The sequence below is a fragment of the Nymphaea colorata genome, chromosome 4 (assembly GCF_008831285.2).
Source record: "Nymphaea colorata isolate Beijing-Zhang1983 chromosome 4, ASM883128v2, whole genome shotgun sequence".
Lineage (NCBI taxonomy): Eukaryota > Viridiplantae > Streptophyta > Magnoliopsida > Nymphaeales > Nymphaeaceae > Nymphaea > Nymphaea colorata.
Window position 1 is genome coordinate 21,226,850 of NC_045141.1, and position 24,457 is coordinate 21,251,306.

The 24,457-nt window shown below is 39.1% G+C and overlaps 2 protein-coding genes across 2 annotated transcripts; one reads left to right on the top strand and one right to left on the bottom strand.

The window, feature by feature from the left end:
• Positions 1 to 676: 676 nt before the first annotated feature.
• On the bottom strand, positions 677 to 8,461 carry LOC116252795 (uncharacterized protein At1g51745-like). The gene is made up of 3 exons (XM_031627331.2): positions 7,770 to 8,461; positions 5,030 to 6,042; positions 677 to 2,159 (listed from the first exon to the last, which is right to left on the bottom strand). Exons 1-3 carry the CDS (start codon positions 7,949 to 7,951, stop codon positions 1,084 to 1,086), a joined length of 2,271 nt encoding a protein of 756 aa, XP_031483191.1. The 5' UTR covers positions 7,952 to 8,461; the 3' UTR covers positions 677 to 1,083.
• Positions 8,462 to 11,134: 2,673 nt separating this feature from the next.
• LOC116252855 (uncharacterized) lies at positions 11,135 to 24,295 on the top strand. Its single transcript, XM_031627450.2, has 23 exons — positions 11,135 to 11,320; positions 13,892 to 14,202; positions 14,323 to 14,391; positions 14,471 to 14,608; positions 14,714 to 14,831; positions 15,355 to 15,437; positions 16,391 to 16,486; positions 16,835 to 17,003; positions 17,110 to 17,252; positions 17,335 to 17,421; positions 17,556 to 17,741; positions 19,222 to 19,389; positions 19,892 to 20,012; positions 20,098 to 20,167; positions 20,388 to 20,475; positions 20,554 to 20,674; positions 20,898 to 21,091; positions 21,492 to 21,600; positions 21,776 to 21,937; positions 22,555 to 22,657; positions 23,036 to 23,206; positions 23,294 to 23,439; positions 23,945 to 24,295. Exons 2-23 carry the CDS (start codon positions 13,930 to 13,932, stop codon positions 24,133 to 24,135), a joined length of 3,006 nt encoding a protein of 1,001 aa, XP_031483310.1. The 5' UTR covers positions 11,135 to 11,320; positions 13,892 to 13,929; the 3' UTR covers positions 24,136 to 24,295.
• The last annotated feature ends 162 nt before the right edge of the window (positions 24,296 to 24,457 follow it).

The following is a 24,457-nucleotide window of genomic DNA, read 5'->3' on the forward strand; positions in this document are numbered from 1 at the left end:
ATGGATTTGGAATATAAGAATATTTGATATGAACTTCGTTCTGGTGTGGTATGTCGCACAACAGTTTCCCAGGGTCTAGCCACATGGAATTAGTTAGTAAACTAGTTACGGAATGATGCAGTGGACAAGTGCTTCCTCAACTCGCACAACAAAAATAGCCATATTTTTCATCTCGCCATTGTGAACTCATGAATCTGATATTTAGACTTCGAAGCATATTTTTGTTGGTATTTTTGCATTAAGCAAGTTAGGATATAGGGAGGAAGGTATAGTGTAAACGTGCACGAGGACAGGTTGCATATGTTCACGAGTAACCAGCCAAAATATACAAAATGCTATCAAGGCTTTAGGTCGCGGAATTAAGTCCTAATCACATTAGAAGATTTCATGGGAGCAAAATGCCAACCTTTAATCCAAGTAAGGAACTACCAAAATGACTATCATACTCTCAAAAGGGTGTGGAAAGGACAACAAAAGATTGATTACTGTCGGCATATGACACACCTACAGGAATATAGGGTCCGACAACGGCAAAAATGAAAGCGTTGCTACACGTTTTCTGCACAGAATCTTACCAGCATAGTCAAATGACAGATTCTTTAGTTTAATTTGTATTTCAAACCGGTTGGGTTAGACCAACATGATAAAACTGCTACAGCAATTTACAAGAGCCAGCTAGTCCATTAATCCATGTAAAAACTTTGTTCATTGGAACAATGTTCATCTTGTATTATACAGAAAGGCTTGGTAGTAAAAAGTAGTGAACATTCAGCTATGCCCTGTAAAATTGTGCAAATGGCATTTTCAAGTACACTTTTTCTAAGACAAACCTTAAATTACAAGATGAATCAAATATTGTTGGACATGGAAGAATCTCCTTCTAAGATGGTCTCCTGATTATAATCACCAAAGGTGCGAGATGGACCATTTTCACCCCCAAAGCGAGGAAGATTCCATGAAAATTAGAGCTTTGTCAGCGTTATCAAGGGGATATGGTCCATATGTTACAAGAAATAGAACCAGGTCCAACTCAACAAAATATATGATTCCCAAGCCTATTATACCCTTCTATCTGTCAATTTCCTAGTCAGCATCTTTCTTTTCAGCTAAATGAGCAGCAGGTGTACCAGCAAAGAACTCTCTCAACCTACTGAAAACTGCTTCCACAGGAATGCTTGTTACTAGAGGTGTTGGTCTCTGCAGAATGTTATTGCTGTTTTTCTTTTCAGCAGAAAATGATGAAAGCGCCCTGGTCTTCTGATTGGACAAGCATGCTTTCTTCAAGACCTTTCTTGATAACTTACCAATTGCAACACGATGAGCATTATTCATGTTCTTCCTTGACCCACTCCTATGACCAAGATTTGCAGTGTTTACCTTCTTCTGCGGTGGTTTAGGCTCAACAGGTGAACATTGCACCAAACTTTCCTCATTCTCGTGTGCAGCAGGGTGAGATCGAGGTACTCGTTGCATTGCTGTTCTTCTTGCTGTTCTCCAGACAGGCGGAACTGCACTTTTGTTTCTCTCACCGATATCAACATGCAAGCTGGAGTCAGCAAGCAGCAGCTCAGAAGAACCATCCTCCATGATTTCCACTTGCACAGGATGTCCAATTATTGCCTTTCCATTCAATCTGCTCATCAAAGAAACTAGTGGAACATGCTCGCCTTGGTAGCTTGCTTGGACCTTCAGGTCAACATTGACCAGCATGGATTCAAACATCCCATCTTCACCGTATTGGCTATCATACACTGGGTCCAGTTCAGATGAATAAAACCTTGGATGAAAGCAATCATCAGGTTCTTCCCAGTATCCACCCAAAGCCTCATGGGAAGACCACCGCCCTGAATTCACAGTCATTAAACTCTCCTCTGCTTCATAGGCATCTTCGTCGGCGTACCCATTGGGTATATCCATGTGCCTCTTGCTTAGATTTCTCATGTTGCGCTTTCCTTTCATTCGCCACTTTGAAACACCATTGGTACCAGTGATCAAATTCTTCTTGAAATGGCGAGACTGAGATGCATAATGTGAATATCCTGAATCATCAAAATGTTTATTGCCCATCTTTGCAGGTTGCCCTTGGAAAACGGAGGAACCATATCTAAGATATCTTCCTCCATTTTTTGAACCTTGTGCAGCAAGTATCTGAGAGGCATCTGCAGAACAAATCGTAGGACACATGGTCAGGTACAAAAAATGGAATTCAAAAAAATGTCAACAGAAATAGACCCTGATTTTACATTTTATAAAATAGTGATACTATTGTTTATTCAAGTGGGTGAGCAAACACTAAGGGCACACTGTGAGTTGAGTTGCTCAAACTTGACCCAAGCTCAACTTGCCTAAACTTGTCTCGAGCTTATTTTTAGCATAAATGAGTCAAGCTAGAACCTGCAGGTGAGACTTGTTTAGTTAATGAGCTGAGTTCAAGCAAACCTGACTTGAGCTCTTTAACTCAGTTAGGCATGTCAGAAGCAGTATATTCATAACAAAATCACTGCAGCATACTGGTGTATTTCTCTTTTTCTAAGGAGGACAGTATGATGACTACAGTCAAACTGAAGCAAGCTCGAGTCAAGTTTGACCAAGTCCGACTTGGCTAGCTTGAACCAAGCTCAATGTGTTTTAACTAAGCCCAGTTCAAGCTAGCCTCAGATAGGATCAAACTCATCTGGTTTGCACCCCTAGCAAAGACCAAAATGTAATCTGAATGGCTTTTAGGTGAGCCAAGTTCATGCTCAGCTGGTTTACATCGCTAGCCAAAACCAAGTTATAACACACCCACAACTGTGTGCAGTGCACACACATACCGAGTAATATGTATACCCTAACGTCATCATGTGAAGTTGTGAACCATGAAAAAGGCCTAAGAATAATATAGAGGTGCTTGTTTGATCTATATTTAGAGAACCAGTTTCAGGGAACATTAGTTTGGGAAACTTCTATGAGCTTTAGATGACTCCAACTTTTGGAACTGTCTAAATCTATGACATCTCAGTTCACCGACTAATTTCAACTAATTCAGAAAGGATTCCATTGTCCAAGTATGAGAGTTGGACTTTATAAAGTCAACTAATTGAGATTTGAAATGCTAAATATATGCTGTGAAGTCATCATGAAACCTGTGGAATCATACGTATTGATGAACAAACCAACTACAACTGCAAGTCTGCAACAAGGGTCCAATGAAGACAGTTACGACAAGATATGACACAAGCCCAAGTAGTGACGTGAATTCCACACCTGAACTTTGACTTAGTCTCATGTCCAAGCTAGACCCAACATGAGGTTCAATAAATTTTACATCAATACTTAAATAAGATAATTATTGGATTCTAGTTAAAAACCCCAGGAAGTATCCACAGAAAGGGGTTGGAACTTTGGATTGCATCTTAGTCCTCAGCAGGTGAGGGTGAGAGAGTTTGGAACAAAAGGTCCGGGGTGGTCAAGCTACTTCCTCTAGAAGGGGAGGAGCTTCAGGTGACTGATGTGAGCACCTCCTCCTTGTTCCCTATTTGCTTCAATGCAACTATGATCAGTTGACATGAACGACTCCATGCACGCACCATTTTTTGTCAAACAACTTGAAATCTACTGAGCAAATCTGCTACTGAAAATTAAAAATGCATTCTACCAGGAAAAAGTAAAGCATTCCTTAAGAATGATGAGTTTACTCTTATCTATTGAACCACATGTACCCAACAAACTGAGATGTCCCAGAATGAAATTGATGAAAATCGTTGCAGGACTATGAAATGCCAGGTTAAAGATGCTGCCAAATTTCACTACCCTACGTTTTGTATTGGCTCGTACTTTCGGCTGACTCTGCAACTGCTCCTCCACCATACAATGATGGCTGATTGACCATGTGTAGCTGTGACTGTTACACAGTTTCCAAGTACCAGTATCTAAAATGTAAGCCGTAAGGTATGCATATAGGACAATTAAGAATTTAAGTGTCACTCAATAAATAGGAGAAAGAAACTGCCAACTACAAAATCCAAAAAAAAAAATACTACTGATAAAGGAAATACAGTAAAATGACAACAGAAGAATTCCTAGATTCTATACCCACAGTTGAAAGGAGAGACATTGTTTGTCTTGAAGAAAAGAAGCTGAGAGACAAAGGAATGAGATGAAAAATATGGCCAAAATTCACCAAAGTTTAAGCAGATAGAAAAGAAGATTTAAAGATGCAACAAGTTGGTTGGAACAACAAAAAAGTACCTTCTCTAGAGAGGCATAGACCAATCAAAGATGAATCGTTGGACATATTTAATTTCCTTAAAAGACTAGACAGATGAAAAGGAACTTAATTTGAGAGTAGCAGAGGCCACAAGAGAGCCAACAATTTCCATGGGTTTCCTTCGGCTGAACTGGAACAGATGGAATAAGAATCGGATTTACTATTCAGACCTGCATAACAATGTGTGCAATTAACCGTTCATACAATCAATACATAACAATTTCTCATGAGACCGTGACTGTGAAGCTAAATAAAAAAATCACCAATTGGGATACTGTTTGACAAAACATTTAGACAGGCAGGATCTAACTCTTTTAACAAATGAGACAGGAGGACTTAACTGGAAATCTAAACATCAAATTGGACAACATGGTCTCCAAGGTTCAAGTTGGCATTTTCAAGTGGGATCTGGATTACTAACCAAGGGACTGGTTTTGAACTATACATAGTTAAGCACTCAAGTGTGATTAAAGAAAACAAATAATGATAAATAACAAGGCATCCCTACAGAGACACATACGCATACAGAAACAAGTACTGTAATATGCTTTTACAATTGGAAAAGTTGAGGTCATAATTCAAGAATGGTTAAGCAAGATAGGAGACAAACTATCTGTCGTACAATAATAGCATACAAAACTTCTGATTGGATCCAATGTGAGAAGTATTAGCAAAGACTTCAGAAGACATGGATAATTTGGACAGAAAAAGAATCACAAATAGGTTAAAAAGTAAAGGACAACACTCTTGAATGAATGGAACAAAAGTGATATGTCAAACCTGAAACTGTCGCAGCCTCCTCCTCGATGTCATTGTCAAAGGAACCCCCAACGCAAGAATCAGATTCTCTGTCATCCATCAACCTATCCTCGACTGATGAACTGGGATAGAGAAAGGAGCTATCTGCCCCATGTGGAGAATGAGATGTCTGCAGTTGATCCGGAGAATGACCTCCAATACTATCATATGATGTGGCTTTATCCCCTCCTGAGGAGGCCAAAAGACCCCTGTGCGCTGTTTCTTCTTGCACTGAAATAGGCAAACCCGCAAACTCAGATTGTGATGCTTCACCCACTGGTAGTTTCGCACTACTTTGCAATACCTGGACAATAGTACGGCGCCTATCACGCCTTCTAACAAGAGATTCTTCAATTGAGGCACCATGTGACCGCTTTCTCTTTACAAGAAAAGAACTTCTCCTTCCATTTATCTGTTGTGCAGTTCCAGTGCCACGTCCAGGGAGAGAGATAGCATGCATAAGACTTTCAGATGAATAAGTTCTCTTGTTACCAGTTGAAAAGGAACCTTTTCTCTTTGATGATGCAGTTTTAAGTCCAAAGTCCTGCAGACCTCTCATTCGAGGCATGGTTTCAGCATTTTCATCTTCCCAGTGTATTTGGCTGTGATTAATCCTTCTTATAGGACTAGACACATATTCACCATTAAGAGAAGAATCCACCTTCCTGGAAAGTAGCTGTGACTTTATAGGGATATATCTAGAAATACCTCTAGGTTCATCTTCCCTGTAATTATTATTTGAAGGAAAAGTATTATCCAAATCCTTCTTTGAAAATGGAAGCTTTCTACTGCCCATAGATGCAGATTGTTGCTTCTGTTCAAGTTGCTGCTTTTCAAGCTCCAGAGCATGAAGAATGGCATCTTCTCGACGTGCATATTTCTCTCTTTTCCTTGGTGGCATGCCCAGGGCAGCTTCAGCTTTTCGAATGCAATCATCAAACTCACCGCATCGAAATGCCTTGACACGCTTGGACTTCTCAAGATTGTACCAATCTCTGAAAAGGATAACAATAAAAGCTTAAGAATTGATGCAAAGACACTCCAACCCCTTCCATAGTGTAATAGTTCTCGAACACAAATAAACAACACAGCAAAAGTGTGTGTGTATACACACTGCTTCTTCTGTTACTTATGCAAATGCACACTTTATTACATACAGTAATCACCAAAAACAAACACTTAGTGTGTACCTTACCCAATGATTTTGATTTGTGAAAGATGAGTTTGGTATTTCTTTGATCTAGTTTTGAGACAATTGTGAGGGATCAAACATTCATCTTGGCAATTGAATCTTATGACTCATAATACAAGTATTTCATAGGTGTCATAGACGCGATAAAAATACCTATGCAGTTAGACCAAATATTTTGTGGCTGAACCCCAGTAAACAAAGGTATTTATCACAGTGCTGTGCCACAGTTCATATCCACGATATTAGGATGATCAGACACTCCACTTACATGAGTTTTCAAACTGCAAGTGTCTAAAAAAAGACAACTATCAAACCAGATATTCCAAACTTAAAATAAAAACCAGATATTCAAGACTTAAAATACAAACATCACAGGATATTTAATGCCTGATACTAGGACATGAAGACTCCATCTCCCACATGGATGTGGCATTACTTCCTCCCTTAGGCCTTATCCCATTCAATGCAAAGAAAAACTTGATTTCTCCAACTTCAACCATCAAAAAACATGACCATGATGATTTCATCTTTTATCCTAACTTGTCCAGGAAAAGCTTGCTTTTTCAAACTTGTGTGCTCCCACCTCAGTGCACATCCTTACACAAAATATTCTGTTTCAGAATTCTTACTCCATACCCTTGTTCTCACCTTATGACTTATAAGCATACCATTATTAGCATACTTATGTTGAAATGGAAGTTAGCTTTCCTCCCTCAGTTACTATGACTTTCAAGGTACTTATGACTTAGAAGCATACCATTATTAGCATACTTATGTTGAAATAGAAGTTAGCCTTCCTCCCTCAGTTGCTATGACTTTCAAGGTACTTCATTGGCTCTATAGCTACCCCACTAGATTCTTGATAACCCATTCTCGGTTGCGAATATTTACTATTCAACATTTGGAAGACATTGGTTTCTTTTGGTAGATTACTAATCTTTAAGAAGATCTAGCACTTCGCTCCTCAAACTTGGTTAACACATCAATCAAAATTCAGGTTATCCTCAACTATATACACCAATTAACTCCAGAAAAAAGAGCTGCACCCCATGGCAAGGAGGTGACCTGATTGGTCATTATTCAAGTTAGGAGAAGGCTACCTACTTGCGCACGGGAAATGACCCAATACTATATGCATTGCTGCTTGATTGACTGAAGCAGTGCAACGTACAAAAGATGTCAAATTCCTCATTATTTTCAATTCAAGAACAGTTCAGAAATATCAGAGTTATGCTGGAGAAAGATACCAAAGTGACAGAAGAACATCTAAACCCATTCCTCGGCATTCAACCAACACAGCACTTAACAATATATTTTGAATAATATATACACAAACCATTAACCCTGAAACCCATTAAATAGAGAAAGTAAAACGATAACCCACTGTACAGCGTACAGACTACATATAATGATACTGGTAAAAACCGAGAGAGAGAGAGAGAGAGAGAGAGAGAGAGAGAGAGAGAGAGAGAGAGAAAGAGAGAGAGAGAGAGAGAGAGAGAGAGAGAGAGAGAGAGAGAGAGAGATTACACGCTCGCGTCTTCTCTTCCGAGAAGCTTAACCGGTGTCCCTGACCGGGGAGACATCAAATGCGTCTCCGAAAGCTCGTCCTGCCCCAGAATTCTTCCCGGCCACCACGACCCGTTTCTTCTTCTCACCCAAACTATGGTGCCCACGCTACAGTCCATCATTTCCGCCTCAGGAATTCCCATTTCGCCGATCAAAAAGCACGAACGCCCACAAACGCCGACCTTCTCTTTCTCCAGGGGGGAATAAGAAAAAAAAAAAAAACTTCACATGCACTTAGATCCGATCACACCATCGGCTCCCATCCACTTATCCTCCATCAAACCTCTGAAAATAACACATAGTTTTATTCAAAAACTACAAGGTAAGCCCTAGGGCTTGGATATACAACCGGTATAGCCCTTTCCTCGATGTGGGTAGTCCCCAAATCCTGATGGAGCCATGAGACACATGAAATTTTGCGATTTCTTAATCATGGGTCACATGTTTCCGACGGTCTAAACGTCGCCTCATCCGGATTTAGTTTCTTTCCTTTTTCCTTCCGTTTGGCTTCCCAGCTGTTCCTTCTCCTGTTCCCCCTTTATGGCGCGTTTCGATTTTGTGCAGGGATACAGAAAGACACAAAATTGCGCGCAGAAGAGAGGGAGATAGAGAGAGAGGGGGTTTGGACCTGCCAGTCTTGAGCGTAGGCCTCTCTCTAACCAGAGGTTCAAACCCACCTAGGGTTAGGGTTAAGACCTTGGATGAGAAAAGATTATTAGTTAAAACAACTAAGATAAAGACAATTTTACAGCAGTAATTTACCAATTTACTTCGCTTCCATGGTCTGCTAAAATATTAAACAGAAAATGAAACAATTATCACATTGACACCGCATGAACTCATTAATTTAGTCGCATGGCATGGTTTTTATGATACGCGTAAAAAGCAGACTGGTGAAAGATTACAGAGTCCAGTATTTAATACATTTTAAAAGCTTTTGCAGTATTCTGCGGAAACGTTTCAAGTGTTTGAATGTTCAGCGAATTGAAAAACTTCAAAAATAGGTTCTCTACTATTATACAAGATCTAAAAATGGTGAATGTCCATCTGCAACATAAGGCAGTAAGGTGATTTCTGAATCAGACTCAAAAGAAGCTGTCCAAGTGAGATATGCGGCAACCTAAAGGTCGAGCCCGGTGAATATCAGGCTTCATTGTGATCCCAAATGATATTGCTTCGATAAGATTTACCTGTGGAATTTTGCGGTCGCCAACAATATACTGCAGGTTTAAATCATCCTCCTAACTCCTGTGGGAGGAGAAAGTTTTTCTCTTTATTACTAAATCAAGTTTCCCATCTCCGGGAGACCACCTTTTGTTGCTGGGGGTGGAAGATGGGGGATATTTATTCATATAATTTTCTGTTCTTGAATTGTACATGATATCATACGATATGTTTTTTTGCTTCTAGAAGGTCTCACCTTCTAAGTCAAATGCTCAAACGCCCTCTAATTGCATGGAAATCTTCTTTGTGGCAAAAAAGTTAACGGCAACTTTCCTTCAAGATTATTAAGAAATTTCACTGGAAAAAGGTAGTTCTTGTTGTTGTACCTGATAGTACTTGACTGCTGGAGTCGAATGGTATATCTCCTGTCGCCTGTCGGTGGGAAAATGTGGCTGCCAATAAAAAATTGATGCAGTGTAATTACAGTGTTTTAAATCGCATTTCTAAACATTTACCTTGGAACTTTGCATCATATGGAAGAGCTCCACCAAGTCACTGACATAACTTTAAAGCCAGAAAATGGATTCGTCGGTTTGACAGGAAGATCAGTATCAATGGAGACGCCGCTCCCCAGTTACAGCACTGCGATACGAGAGGGAAACAGAGGGATGTATGAGCGCAACAAGGTATTAGTAACCAATCAACAGAAAATATAAAATTATAGGCTGTTGAAGCAATAATGCTGAGAGAAAGCGAGATATTAAATTTTATGGTAGTTTAAGATACATTACTTTACTAAACCATTTTTTAGTTAAAGTGTTCTTAAAAGTTTGTAAAATCGTTAAAATATTTTTAGAACATGTCTTCCGATGTTAGTGACAAAACGTGAAAAGTACTTACCAGCGGAGAATATGGTTGCGGTAGATATGGTTTTTAACAGCATTCTTTAAATATTTAAAAACTTATGTTATTTATTTTTTTAATGTATTTGTAAATTGATTTGGTATAAGTAATCATAATATTTCCATATTATTTTTTTCTTTACCTTGTAGCACATGGTGTAAATGAACATGCATTATTTTAAATTGAAAGCAATTTTTTTTCCTTATTTCATAAAAGTGGTCCATACTTTATGATAACAAGTTGCTACTAATTGTTTGTAAGATGGAAGGAGGTTATTTGGTATGAACTCGTATGGGTTCGTTCATTTCACCCCCTTCCGTGAAGGTCCGTGACAAAGAAGTCGGCCTAACGAAACGACTGCTGCCATTAATCTTGAAAAGAAATTAGTTCTTAAAAAACTCGTTCATGTCATTGATCGCATTTGGTTCCTTTTGAGTTTAATAAAGATGGATTGTGATCTACTTATATATTAAGTTGAACTTCATAACTAAAGCAAATAATAACCCCCCTCCCGCAATTTCATTATATCAATAAATTTAAGAAAGTGAGGACAGAGGACCCACTCTTTAGATCGATAATACAAAGCATGTCTTAAAACATGTCCAACGGGAGTGGTCCACAAAATCATGCATGGCTGGTAGGCGATCGGTTTTCGCTTCAATTATTTGAGAGTCAACTCTTTGTGTTGCAATTCTACAAACGAAGGGGTTATTGATGCACAAGTTAAAGTGCGGTAGAGATGACTTTTCGAGACACCGATATAAGCTAGGAAATGAAGGATTGAGTGAATGCTTCGACTTTTTTTTGAATGGTGGGTCAAATCCTGCTCACTGGAAAACATGTTTTAAATAAAAACTTTCACAATCCTCTAATGTTCTATGGTGTGATTTTTACTTTACCATACGGTTCACACTCAACTTTCTCAAACAATTACACCATTTTTCCTTAAAAAAAAGTTGAAAACTTGCCTTCAACTCTCTCTCTCTCTCTCTCTCTCTCTCTCTCTCTCTCTCTCCACCACATTTGCCAACAAAAAAAAAAAAAAAACGATGTAAAAAGGTCACAAAATGTTGTATGAGTCTCGTCTCGATAGGCAGGTTACATGTAAGGGGAAAAGACGGGGTAGCGTCTCGTATTACCTAGAAATGAGGTCACGCTTGCAAAATTATTGATAAAAAAGTGAGACCTATGTGAAAATATTCCCACCAGCGGGAAAAATTGGAAGGGCCGTTGGCAAAATGGTATGGTGAAATTATCTTCTTCTCCTCAGTTGACGGCTTCTTCTTCTCCGTGCTGTTCTATCTTCTGCGTCCGTTTCCGCCACGCTCCTCCATCTTGTGCGTGTGTACACTTCAGGCGGCGCTGCTCACTCGTGAACGATATTGTGATCTTCAACCGGAGTCCCTTCGATTGCTTTTGTTTTCCGCTGGACAATGCGTGATCTCGTAAGGATCTCGGTCTTCCTGCTTCCCTTTTGTTATTCGAAAATGATTTGGTTACTTTGTTGTTACGATCTTCTTTCTTTGGAAGAACACGGTTTCGGTAGCATCATATAATCTCCTCCTACCGGCCCTCTTCTTCCTTTTCTTCTTTCTTTTGTTGGCTGGGCTGATCTGTTTGAACAATATTCCGTATGGATAATTGGTGGGCCTGTTCTTCATTGCTGGTTGTAATTATTCTTATTTTCTTGCAAAATGTGGGTAGTCATTGGTAAGAAATGGTTGTTTCTAGTCAATCGCATTTGTAAAAAATTTGTGACTACAACTATCTCTACGTCAATGAGTGGAACTGCATTTAATCTTTTCTGTTTCCGGGATTTGACGCCTATCATGCGATTTGAGGAAGCATATGGTTATTCTGAGTCTGGCTATCTCTACACTAGCTAAGCAACGGAAGTCTTTAACAATTTTGGGGTTGCTGATGGAGTTCATGTTGGTAGCTAACTTGTCTTGGTGTCTCAAAAAATCTTCTGCCTCGAATCTTTTCTTGTAGGGACTGTTGATCTAAGGGTCTCTCGTGTGAACTTTATTAAATATACTTTCCTTGAATTTTCTATGGCAGAATATTAGTAAAATTGCAAGAATGTCGTTGATTTGGGGACATGGAGAAGCAAAAGAGTGATTCATATACTCTGGCCTCTCTGGCAACTGTCGTTCTTCTGAAGTATCTCAATTTCATTAGGCTGGTTTCTGCAAAAGGATCCTGTTCTTGTTGACATAAGATTATTGAATTTAGACATTCTCCATTGCAAGTTTGGCCGTACTAACCAGTGAAACAGTTGGCATCACGTTGTCATAGTCGGACAATATTAGTGGGGGAAGCCAGGCAGAAACTAGATGAGAACGGGGGCTCCTCTAACGTTATCGGGGTCGGAGGTGCGTCGGGTACTGTTGATTTCAAGATGAAAAGTACTTCGACCACCACAGATTGGAACCCTACGGGGTTCGGACTTGATGGATTCATTTTCTTTGATGCCTTCCATTCTCAAATGAATGGCATCTTAAGATCTGATACGTAGCTAATGATGAGTTTTTGTTTCTTCATGGATGGCATCATCCTAAAGGGGGCATTTGATGGCCATGAAAACAACTTGCAAGGTGGCTTTTTTTCTGAAATAAGTTTTCAGAAAAAAAGGGGTCCTGCTGTCCTAGACATAATTGGGGTGACAGAAAATTAGGAAAACCATACAGATTACATTGTGAAAGGGTGAAAATATAAGAGAAATGTATTCAGATTGCAGCTTGAGAGGTGAAGATAAATTCCTCTTAAAGGGTATATTCCAGACAAAAGTATCCAGCAGTCAATATGCGAGAAGATGAACTAACCCGGGTTGTATCATTGAAACTGGTGCTTCTGTCCTGCTCCTCTGACAAACTAATGGCAAGATAGACAAGCACAAGCAGTTTTCCTAAGAAAGGGAAGAAATTAAACTGGTGCTCTTCATGCTAAATGGCCACTTTTTAAGTTTTCAAAATTCCTTATGGTATGAAGAGGGTTCCCTAAGCTTCTGATTGGTAAGTTCTTGGTTCACAACTCTGATCTGATTATGTCAAGAGGTGCACCCTGCGTGTTGAAAGAAGGACAAAAATGATCTCGACGCAATTTGACCTCACTGGATTTGCATTGACCACACTTGGTGCCATGTTGGAGCTGCACCCACACCTGAATCGTGTCAACTTGGGTGCGGCTGCTATTTTAATGAGTTCGTGTGACATAGTTTATGGATTGTCAACAGGTTGGGTGATGATCTCCATCAAGTCTAATATATGAGCATCTGCTTTTAAGTTAAAGCTTGAGAGATTGATTTCCATCAGGTCCAAGATGGCACATTTCCATAATTCATAAATTTTTTTATATGAAAAATAACCAGATTTTATTTCTATGTGAAGGTTATCTAAACTTCCATTTGCAGTTAACAAAAGGAGGTCTCTTCTTGTATGTTTGTCTGTGCAAATATGCAGGATGATACGTACAGCATGGTTATAGAGATCTTTGATGATAATCTTTCAAGTAGTTTCACTGTCTGAAGTTAACAATTCAAAACTCTAGTTATCACCTGCTCTTGAGACAACCACAGTATAACTTATATCCTAAGCCAAAAAAGTGAAGCATTAGCTTCACATATGCTAGAAATTATACTTTTATGGATGTTGATAAAATAAATTTGCAATAAAACCTGGACTATTGCAACTGCATAAGCATTCCTGGCATCAAGTTATGGAAGAATTTGTACTTCGCTCGAATTTCTGGATCTAGAATGGAAGGTTATGTTGTGAAGTGTTCCTAGAGTTTTTCATTGAAATGCTATGGTTCTGCATTACATGAAGTACATAAATAGTTTTAAGTTGCTTGATACGCTAAGGATATGAATATCTGCTGTCCTGTTTAATGGCTTACTCTTTGCTTAAATTCCAAACTGTTATTGTAATGGTTTCAAAGCGTTACTAACATGTGAACAGTCTGAGCAATGGAATATCAAATTCAACAAAGTTCCTGACATGAACGTTTGTCTGCAGAATCAGAACATAGGAAAGCAGGGAGGAGACTGAAAAATATGATGAATGGAGATCTGTTGATGCCTAGGATGGCTAAACATGAATGCAAAATGGATGCAACAGAGAATGAGCCTAAACGGATGGTTTGCCAGCCTATTATTGGGGAGGGAGTTTTTAGATTTGATTGTTCTGAGCATGCAAGGGTTGCAGCATATCCTAGTTTTTCATTTGCTAATGTTGAAGATAGAGAAACGGGTATCACAACCTGCAGGTTGCCTGAATATATTCCTTTTTACCTGTATTCAAATGGTCAACAGATTGTTACGGTCGAGGTCTGCAGCTATTCTCTCTACTACATCAATCAAGTTCCCTGTCATTACTTAACTGTATTTTGTGAGCATATATTTGGATCATGCATTGAGATTTGCTTTTTCTTTTCCTTTTTGCTAAAGCTTCCAGTTGGAACTTGTTTCTATGGAACTGGAGAAGTTAGTGGGCCACTAGAACGAACTGGGAAAAGAGTAAGAAAAGTTCAACTTTAGCTGCATTGATATTTCTAATTTACTAGATCAAACTGTCTAATTTGTGATCTTGTTTCAGGTGTTTATATGGAATACTGATGCCTTTGGTTATGGATCAGGAACTACATCCTTGTACCAATCACATCCTTGGGTCCTAGTTCTTCTTCCAAGTGGAGATGCCTATGGAATTCTTGCTGATACAACTTACCGCTGTGAGGTCTATTTTCTATTTTCGTTCTACTCAAGGTTGTAACTTCATAGAAAATCCAAAATTGTAACCCTTTCTATGCATTCCTTAGGTAGTTTGCAATTCCCTTTGCAGGTTGATCTATGTGAAGCATCAATGATAAGATTCGTGGCTCCTGCTGTGTATCCTGTTGTGACATTTGGCCCATTTTCATCTCCTTCCCAAATTTTGGCATCTCTCTATCGTGCAACTGGTAAATTGGCTTTTATTGATTTTATAGGTTCTATTAGATATTTCTGATATAAAGTAAACATTGTCTAATTTGATTCATATTTAGCATTTTCATGGTTGGTCAGTATGGATCCTTGCATGTGAAACAATGTTTTAGCACTGAAGAAATTGCATTGTCTCCAGTGTAAGGCGTCTCAGGGAATTTTCATTATTCTGCTAAACAACAGCTTTTAATAGCTTGAGTTTTTTGCCATTCATGTTTTCAGCCTTCAAATGGGATGAGAACTTGCAGTGTCCTGCTTGAGGGATCACAAGACCTGGATACTACCCATGTTTGGGTGTAAACGTCATTTGATTAATCTCAATTTTGACAAGTTATGCTTGGTCTCAAGGTGATGAGTTGATCAAGTGAAGACCATATATATTGCTGATATGATAGTGAACTTAGCCAAATCAACTTCTTGGCTAATCTGATCGAAGATTGTGGTTCTTGTTTCAATTTACTGATGTAAGTTGTGCCTTTTCTAACTTTACCCTTTCTACAGGAAATGTGTTTATGCCACCAAAGTGGTCTTTAGGCTATCATCAATGCCGTTACAGTTATGACTCAGATGAGAGGGTTCTTAAGGTAAGTAAATTTTCTTGTCAATGTACACTTTCATGCATTTAAACAAATTGAATAACTGAAATAACTATATTTGTTTCTTCACATGGACATTCGAGGAAAAATATTTATGTTGGAATGTCAATGGACACCTAAAGAGGACATCATCTAATTCTGACACATCTTTTCATGTTCAGAACATGTTATTTTATGCACACATGGAAGAAATATTTTCCAATCGTGAGAAAACTCAACTAAAAAGGAACCAAGAATTATTGGTTGCAAATGTGACACCTTCTTTTTGGTTACATTCTCTCCTCTCTCTAAATAGCAGCACATGCACAATGACCAGCTGTAAGAGTCTTTACTGCTTGTAAGCTAGTTTGACTAGAAATTACCAGCACTACCACATCCTAAGAGCTAATAATTTCTAGCAAAAAAAGAGCTTTTGATAGAAAATACGAAGCAAAACAAAGAAAAAAGAGAAACAGAGATTATGCTTCAAGCATACTTCATCTGATCTAGTAAGTCCTAAGAGGTGTACTTTGGCTTGTAATTGCAAAAGCACAATTTTGTAATACTGTACATTAAATATAAGGAAGTAGACAAGATGAATATTTGTAAGTATTCTTTAGGGGAGCACAATCTTCTATGAATCTGTCCCAATCTTGAGGGCAGATTCATGGAACACTGTAAACAATGCAGCATTCCTGTTACCAGACACCTCTTTGGGGTACACCGAGATTAATGAGAGTACTACATGAATCTTAGCAGACTCCGACAGTGGTACTAGAGACATGCTGTTTGCTGAACACATCAATGCCTTTGGCAGTGGTACTAGGAACAGCTCTGCACTCAGTTGTCAGTTTCAATTTAGAAGCAGTGTTGTATTAGAAGTGCATCCTTCAGTGTCAGATCTTTAGACTTCTACTGTAGCTGCTTTTGTTTTGCATTCACTCTCTTCTTGGCATGCACAGGTGGCCAAAACATTTCGTGAGAAAGGTATCCCTTGTGATGTCATGTGGATTGACATTGACTACATGGAAGGCTACCGCTGTTTTACCTTTGATCAAGTATGCTGTTCTTTTCATCTATCTATTTTGAGAGTCATCGTTTGGCTATTTGCAAATTCTGTTTATGAAGTTTATCCACTTGAATTGGCTGCATGTCTTCCCCCACCTTCTGCCATTTAACAGGAAGGCAGTGAGCCAGTGACTTGCCACATCCGTTTGATATTAACTATAATCTGTCCTTCATGCTTATTGGTGTTTTTGTGTCTATAAAATGGTATTCCATTATTATGTTCTGTGACGTTTCAGTTTTAGTCTCTTCTGCTTTTTGCAATCAATACAAGAAAAGTATTGAGAAGATTTAACATCCAAAATCCAAATATCAGATTTTTTCTTCGATATTCCTACCAGGAGCGTTTCGCAGATCCAAAGTCTTTGGTGGATAAGCTCCATTCGAGTGGCTTCAAAGCTATCTGGATGCTTGATCCTGGCATTAAATGTGAAAAAGGTTATTCTGTTTATGACAGTGGCTGTGAGAACGACGTCTGGGTCCTGCAAGAGGATGGAAAACCTTTTGTTGGTAATTTCACTTAAATGCGTGGGTTTTTTTTATACGGTTACATTGTGGACCAAGAACGTCTGTTGTTTGTTGCATGTTGCTAAAGATTATCTCTCATACTATTTAGGTGAGGTGTGGCCAGGACCCTGCGTTTTTCCTGATTTTACGCAAGCAAAAGTACGTCACTGGTGGGCTAGCTTGGTTAATGATTTTATCAGCAATGGTGCTGATGGCATATGGAATGACATGAATGAGCCTTCTGTCTTTAAGGTGATATTATTACATGCTTCACACTCTTGGGCAGTTTTGAAGATTATATTGTTCCCGTTACCGATTTCTGTTCTCTATTCAGGTCGTAACAAAAACTATGCCAGAGAGCAACATCCATAGAGGGGATAATGAGCTAGGGGGATGGCAGAGCCACTCACATTATCACAATGTAAATCCTGTAACCCTAAGATGGAATGGTCCAGTAAACTGGAACATAACCTACAATTATATATATATATATATATATACATATATCGATGTGCGTGTTCGGTGTTTGTGTTCTAACAGCTTAGTTATTTGCAGGTGTATGGAATGTTGATGGCAAAGTCTACATACGAAGGAGTGAAATTGGCTACCAGAAAGAAACGGCCTTTCGTTCTAACAAGAGCTGGTTATATTGGCAGCCAAAGATATGCTGCAACATGGACTGGAGACAACCTCTCAACTTGGGAGCACTTGCACATGAGCATACAGATGGTTCTTTCCTTGGTGAGTGAGGATTCATAAAACTATCCCAGATACCATGTTAAATATTCTACTGACTGCACTGCTAGACGACAAGATAGCTGAAAATGTGCCGGTCAACGACCTTCTTAGTACGTGATGGACGTAGGCACGAGCGTTATTTTAAATGTGACCTGACGAAGTGCGTCAACCTTTATTTCCTTCAGAAAAAACTGAAGTCTAAAGCCGCCAAAGACCAAAACAGGTAAGAAATAACACGTGGTCATCAAACTGAATTAGATGAAAGAAAGAGCTAATTTTTTTTCGCGATTAACAAGATGACGGTGAAACCATTAATTTTCAGTGACACGGACACCAGTTTCACTTATTAACGTCCTTGAGGTTTCTGGGCCAGGTGTATAACGCTAGAATATTAATGTCTTTCCTTTTACTCGGATAGCGTCCGAGTTTGTATCTAACAATACCCCTCCCTCCAACTTTGTTGTTATATTTTACGGGATTTATATCTTCCTTTTTCTCTCTTTTGTTTAATTTTATTTTTCTTAAGTCTTTTAGAGATAGTTGTCTGAATTTACTTAATTCGCTTCGGACATAAAAGTCATGTTTTTATTTATTTGGTTTTTTTGACGTTGAGGATGCCAATATGTGAAAAGAGTGAATTTTCCCCTGATGACAATCATACGATAATTTTTTGAAATTTAATTTATCAGCGGACCACGCAGAAATTTACGCAATAGGCTCCTCTAGGACCTACGTTGTGCAGGAGAAAATGATACATGACTCGAGCCTTGACCGCCTGTGTTGCACGTGGCCATAAACATCAAAACATTCCCATGTAATGCATCCCCCTTTCTCTCATGTCTTGAATAGGTTGAACAAATTCTTAGCGAATTGCGAGACAGGGGCAGTAGTTTAAGTTAATTATCTGATAGCTGGGTATGTCTTGTTTCATCTGTTGTGGTTTTGACAATGAAGTCCTCAAGAATTTTTGTTTTAAGGCCAATAAGAGCTCGCTTTATCTTGTCAGGGGTTCAAGCTTAAGAACTGTAAGTTGAACAGGGAAAAAATATTTCTCTTAGCATAACCTGGGAAGTATCCATCTGATTCCCAGCTTGCAACCCCCTAACTCCCCACAAAAGAAAAAAAGTTTCATCTGTTGTGGTTTTGACAATGAAGTCCACAAGCATTTTTGTTTTAAGGCCAACAGAGCTCGCTTTATCTGGTCAAGGTTCAAGGCAAAGAACTGCAAGTTGAACAGCGCAAAAATATTTCTCTTAGCATAACCTGGCAAGTATCCATCTGATTCCCAGCTTGCAACCCCCCAACTCCCAGTCCCAAAAAAGAAAAAAAGGAAAATTTAAATAAAAGAAAAAGAAGAAAAGTATCCATCTGAACCATGTTATATGGGCTTCTGTTACTTGTATATTTAAGTTGGTTTTTCTGATCAAAATGGAAGAAGAAATTAGGTAAAGTACATAAGTTCTGTGTCTCCTCTCCTGTTTAGGGGCTAAGTGGACAGCCATTATCAGGACCAGATATTGGTGGGTTTGTTGGGAATGCAACGCCAAGGCTTTTTGGAAGATGGATGGGGATCGCTGCCATGTTTCCATTCTGTCGTGGACATACAGACTCTGGATCTATTGATCACGAGCCATGGGCTTTTGGCCAAGAGGTTTGTCTTGAGCTCATATTATTTTAGGGCTAGTTCATGACTGCATTGTTTATTTTCACTTTTTGAATTGCCTATCGAGTCAAAGACTACCCTTTGCGTCGAAAACAAAGCCTCTCTGGCCACATGGCTCAGTTACTGTTTCTTGGTATATCAAGCTGCACTTCATTTATTAAGCGTAGGGTTCTTAAAAAGCTAATCAACTTTCACAACTCTTATGATCATGACGTGATTTGGTGGACCAACCACTACGTCCAAAAGGATAAGTGAAATCGAAAAAAATTTCTTCCTTGATATCTATTATGATTTATGGTTCCTATTTTTGGCTTGCGGTACTTTAGGTAATGTTTATTTATTTTCTTAATTCACGAACTGATTTTTACATTATCTGTGTGTATTGGTCTTGTTTCTTTCTCCATATTCCTCGTTTTCATTTTGTTTTCTCCTCCCTTCTTTATTTGTGATAAGCCTGCTGTGACTCAAAACTCATCTTATTCTCTTCTAGTGCGAGGAAGTGTGCCGCTTGGCACTGTTGAGGCGCTACCAGCTTCTACCATACATTTATACTCTTTTTTACATGTCTCATACGAGGGGTGCTCCTGTTGCTGCTCCAGTTTTTTTTGCAGGTATAATCAGCGATTTCATGAAGCCTTTTTTGGCACCTGATGCTGTGAAACCATGTGGATCCAATGGAACTTTCTTCTTTTGCAGATTCCAAGGATCAGAATTTGAGGAAAGTTGAAAACGAATTTCTTTTGGGATCTATATTAGTATGTGCTAGGTATCGCCTCCTGTTCATTTCAGACACATGAGATACTGCTTAGAGCCTAGTATCTGATCTTGTGCAAGTTCCTTTTATGTAAAGCTCATAGAACTGATTGCACCTTTTTCATCTGAGTTCTTGTCTGTGGCCTTATTTTAGTTTCAATGTTTCTTATCCCAATTTTTATAATTAATATAGATGGAGAAATTAACACGACCTCTCTTGGTTCAAATTTCAGCACTCTGCCAGACAAAGGATCGAACCAGATACAGTTTGTCTTGCCAAAGGGAATTTGGTTGCAGTTTGATTTTGGAGATTCACATCCTGTAAGTGTTTCCAGCTGATTGGAAAAGAGTTATTAACTATCAGTGTTTGTGATATAGTTTTGGCCTTGAACAATGCAGGATTTGCCTCTTTTGTATCTACAAGGTGGATCAATTGTTCCCGTTGGTCGGATGATTCAGTACGTCGGGGAAGAAAGCCTATCGGATGACTTGATTCTCATCATAGCCTTGGATGAACATGGTAAACTTGAGAGTTGTTTTAAAGTTAAGCTTGTTCCTCTCCGCACTGGTGCTGATTATTTTTCAAAATCCTAACGACTCTTAGGTGTGAGTGTTAATTTGTTTGAAGTTTTCTTTGTTTGACATGAACGGGAAACCATTGGCCTTAGTATATGGGTACAACCTGTTTCTGAACCTTAATCTCTGTCTTTAAATGTGACCTAGAGCTGTATCTTGGCCAACAGGAAAAGCAAATGGTATACTATACGAGGATGCTGGCGACGGATATGATTTCTATGAGGGTGAGTTCCTTTTATCTTATTATGAGGCCGAACTTAAATCTTCAGTCGTTACGGTCAGAGTATCCAGAAGCGAAGGTTCGTGGAGAAGACCACGACGTACTTTGCATGTCCATTTATTGTTGGGCTTTGGAGCAAAGGTAAGTTCTGTTCTTCAAACTGCATTCAATGAGTGGGAGCTACTTGAAGTCTACAAATATAGGCAATATTTAAAAAATCATCGCGATAATATCACACAACATTTGAAAAAGGAACTTTTTTCTCAATATTTCTGATATGCTGCCAGTTCAAGCTAAGACATCAAGCTGTTTTTCTGATATTTCATGTTTTTCTTTTGAAAATTATTTTTAAATGCGTTTAAAGTTTTTGAATTTGTATAAAATGTTTCGTATCAAAGTTAATAGAGAACCATTATTTCATAATTTTTAGTCATCCTTTCATGTTTTTAAATTTTTTAAATTGTCAAGATTTTTCTGAGAGAAATAATTCCTGTTACTGCCCGTGAAAACTCTCGCCCAAAAACCAGTTGTCCCCTTGCAGGTTGACGCTGTTGGTGTGGATGGAGAGGAATTGCACATTGTCATGCCTTCGGCTTCTAAGTTGGCCAGCTTATTAGCTGAAGCCGATAGCCGGTATAGAGCGATGATGGGTATGCTGCTCCCACCTTAAGTAGTTATATGACATGTCTCTTCCTTCGTGAAGTTATGAAATTTGTCCTTATAGCCTTTGGTTTCTGAATTGTCCATGCTTTTCCACTTTCCAAGGCTTAGATTGTAGCTGGTTGATGGAATTTTATTTGACTTTTGGCCGTCATTTTTATGCAGAAAGTGCCAACCGAATCCCAGATTCTCAGCCTCAGGAGCTTTCTCCATGCAAAGGAGCAGAGTTGTCGAGTATTCCCGTTGAACTCACGACCAATGATTGGGTTCTTGAGATAGTCCCTTGGATTGGGGGTAGAATAATCTCCATGTTGCATGCTCCCTCTGGTATGGTTCATATTTCTACATATGATGGACTTTACGATGAGCTCCTGCTGTAGACTAGTCTCTATTTCCATGCTAGTTGTGGTATAATTTGTGTATATATCTACATGTGTCGGACTCTATTGTGAGCTCTTGCTTAGTCTCTGACTCTCTATGTCCAAGCTAGTTCTGGTATTATTCGTATATCTATTACTATGCAACCCACAAAGTCGTGCCATCTCTCAATTACTGTTGCATTTCGACTAGATTAGTCAAATGCCAAACCCTCGTACAATTTCATGAATGTAAAACAGGAAGAAACTTGATGGAAACAATTTTATGGCGACGGGGGATGGGTTTGCAAACGAACCACACATCTGGCACATTAAAATGCACTAAGAACCTGCCCAGGCAGCACGAACTTGGATTGCCATTGTGCAGTTTGGGTTGTCTTGGGCCATGACAATCTAATGCCGCCAATTCATGGTGTTCTTAAGTCATGACCCTTCCAATTGTCTAAACTTGTTTTCATTGCCTCTAAAAGCCTCTATCGGCACGTTCTACTCAAAGAGTAGACGATGTTGCGGCGCTTCTGAAACTCATGGATTCTGTTTAACTTTGATGAGCATGGTTTGCTACAGGGACGCAATGGCTTCAAGGTGAGATTGAAGTTGGTGGATATGAAGAATATAGTGGAGTTGAATATCAATCTGCTGGCAGCTCAGAGAAATACTCTATAATTGAGTGAGTTTTGAGCTCTGTTTTCTTTTATACATCATATCGAACAAAAAAAACCGTAGGTTTTTTTTTTCTGCGATCGACCAAATTAGCGTCTACTTTTTCACGTACAAGTGTCTCTTCTGGTGACCTCAAAGCGCATTCAGTTTCTTGACCGCTTTCCTGATTGAGCATGTCGACTCCTCCGTCCTTTCTTGCAAGTTGGACCGAGATTCTACATGAATTCCAGTTGGTTCCTGTGTAAAACCACGAAGCTCTTGTGGCTGTCGTCGTCCTCTCGCCCATTCATACTTTTTGATGGTACCATCAAGGCTCCATTGACAAGGCATCTTCTAGGTATTACTTTAGGTGAATCTGATTATTTTTGTTCTCAATTTCAAACAGGAGGAATCTTGAGCAGCCCGACGAGGACTCCATCAGTTTAGAAGGCGATATTGGCGGCGGACTGATTCTTCACCGATGCATTTCACTTCCAAAAGAAAAGCCAGAGATTTTACGAATTAGCTCTAGAATCGTAGCAGAGAATCTTGGTCCTGGTTCCGGAGGCTTCTCAAGGTATGAAATTGGTTTTCTGTTCATCATATTGTGGTTCGTTATGATCGGTGGGAAGTAAGTTGAAGAAGGATTCTTTCTTGATATTAGGGTCGTTTGTCTGCATGTGCATCCAACATTTACTGTTCAGCATCCGACGGAAGTTTATGTTGCATTCACTTCTATGGCTGGGTCTAAATTTGAATTCCGGCCGGAATCTGGTGACCTAACCTTTGAAGGAGACGGCCGTCCAAATGGTAAGTTTGTGCTGCTCCTATTATGTAAGACAACTTTCAGGCTTTATTGATGCTTTAGGATTTTGGGTACCTAAATTTGCTGCATCATTCGTGTTCGGCAAGGGTGTGCCTGGAGTCCTTTTTCTTTAGCTCCAGCATGAAGCTAGCATTTGTATGCTTCCGATTTTTTTTTTCTTTTTTGAGTGTTTAATAGATGCAGCTAGAAACATAAAGAAAGAGAAGAAGAAAAGGAAAAAGTGAACAAAGAGTGAAAAAAAGAGAACACAAAGGTGGTTTGAGAGAGAGAGGGGGTACCTTGTTCATCGTCACGCAGTTTTTCACTTACCCATCACAAGCCACTGCTATAAGGAAGAGAGTGAGATATAATCGTTTCATCAGTCTTTCTGTGAAACTGTATATATATTTGCCATGAAATCCGCATCTGTAACTTTCTTTTCTACATGTTTCTGACCTTGCAATTTTGCTGCTTTATTCCTATGCTATAATCTTCCTGAAATTTCCACAGGAGAATGGATGTTGGTCGACCGACGTGCAGGTTTTGGTCTGGTTAACAGGTTTGATAAAGACGATGTGCAAAAATGCATGATTCGTTGGAGGACAGGTATTTGTAACTTGGAGCTCTTCTCTGCAGAGAGACCAGTTTCGAAGGATGCTCCTTTGCAAATTTCTCATGAATATGAGGTAATATCTCTCTAGTATAGAGAGCAACAAACATATTTTCACTCAAGAACGACTAAACAATCTTTGGGACAACCTGTTCGTTCATTTTTGTGCATGTTTAGTGAAAATAAGGCCCGTCTTCTGTAGATACTGAGATCTAGCAAATAGTTTTCTGTCAATTTGTTGTCTACTCCAATATCGCATTGTGAGAGGGGATACTGGTAATTACCTCATGATTTGCTGCATGAGAAATTGAAAGAGGTGCTCATAATCCTTTGTTGATCAATTGGCCAATGATTTTGACGAAATCTTACACTCTGAAAGATGTACGTGATAATCTTTATCAAAGAGACCAGAT

Coding starts and splice junctions, on each gene's coding strand:
- LOC116252855 (XM_031627450.2), top strand. CDS start 13,930: ATGATGAATGGAGATCTGTTGATGCCTAGGATGGCTAAACATGAATGC. Junction 17,253..17,334: donor ATGAGCCTTCTGTCTTTAAG/GTGATATTATTA, acceptor TTCTCTATTCAG/GTCGTAACAAAAACTATGCC. Junction 20,476..20,553: donor ATTTTGGAGATTCACATCCT/GTAAGTGTTTCC, acceptor TGAACAATGCAG/GATTTGCCTCTTTTGTATCT.
- LOC116252795 (XM_031627331.2), bottom strand. CDS start 7,951: ATGGGAATTCCTGAGGCGGAAATGATGGACTGTAGCGTGGGCACCATA. Junction 6,043..7,769: donor GGAAGAGAAGACGCGAGCGT/GTAATCTCTCTC, acceptor TATCCTTTTCAG/AGATTGGTACAATCTTGAGA. Junction 2,160..5,029: donor GGAGGCTGCGACAGTTTCAG/GTTTGACATATC, acceptor TTTGTTCTGCAG/ATGCCTCTCAGATACTTGCT.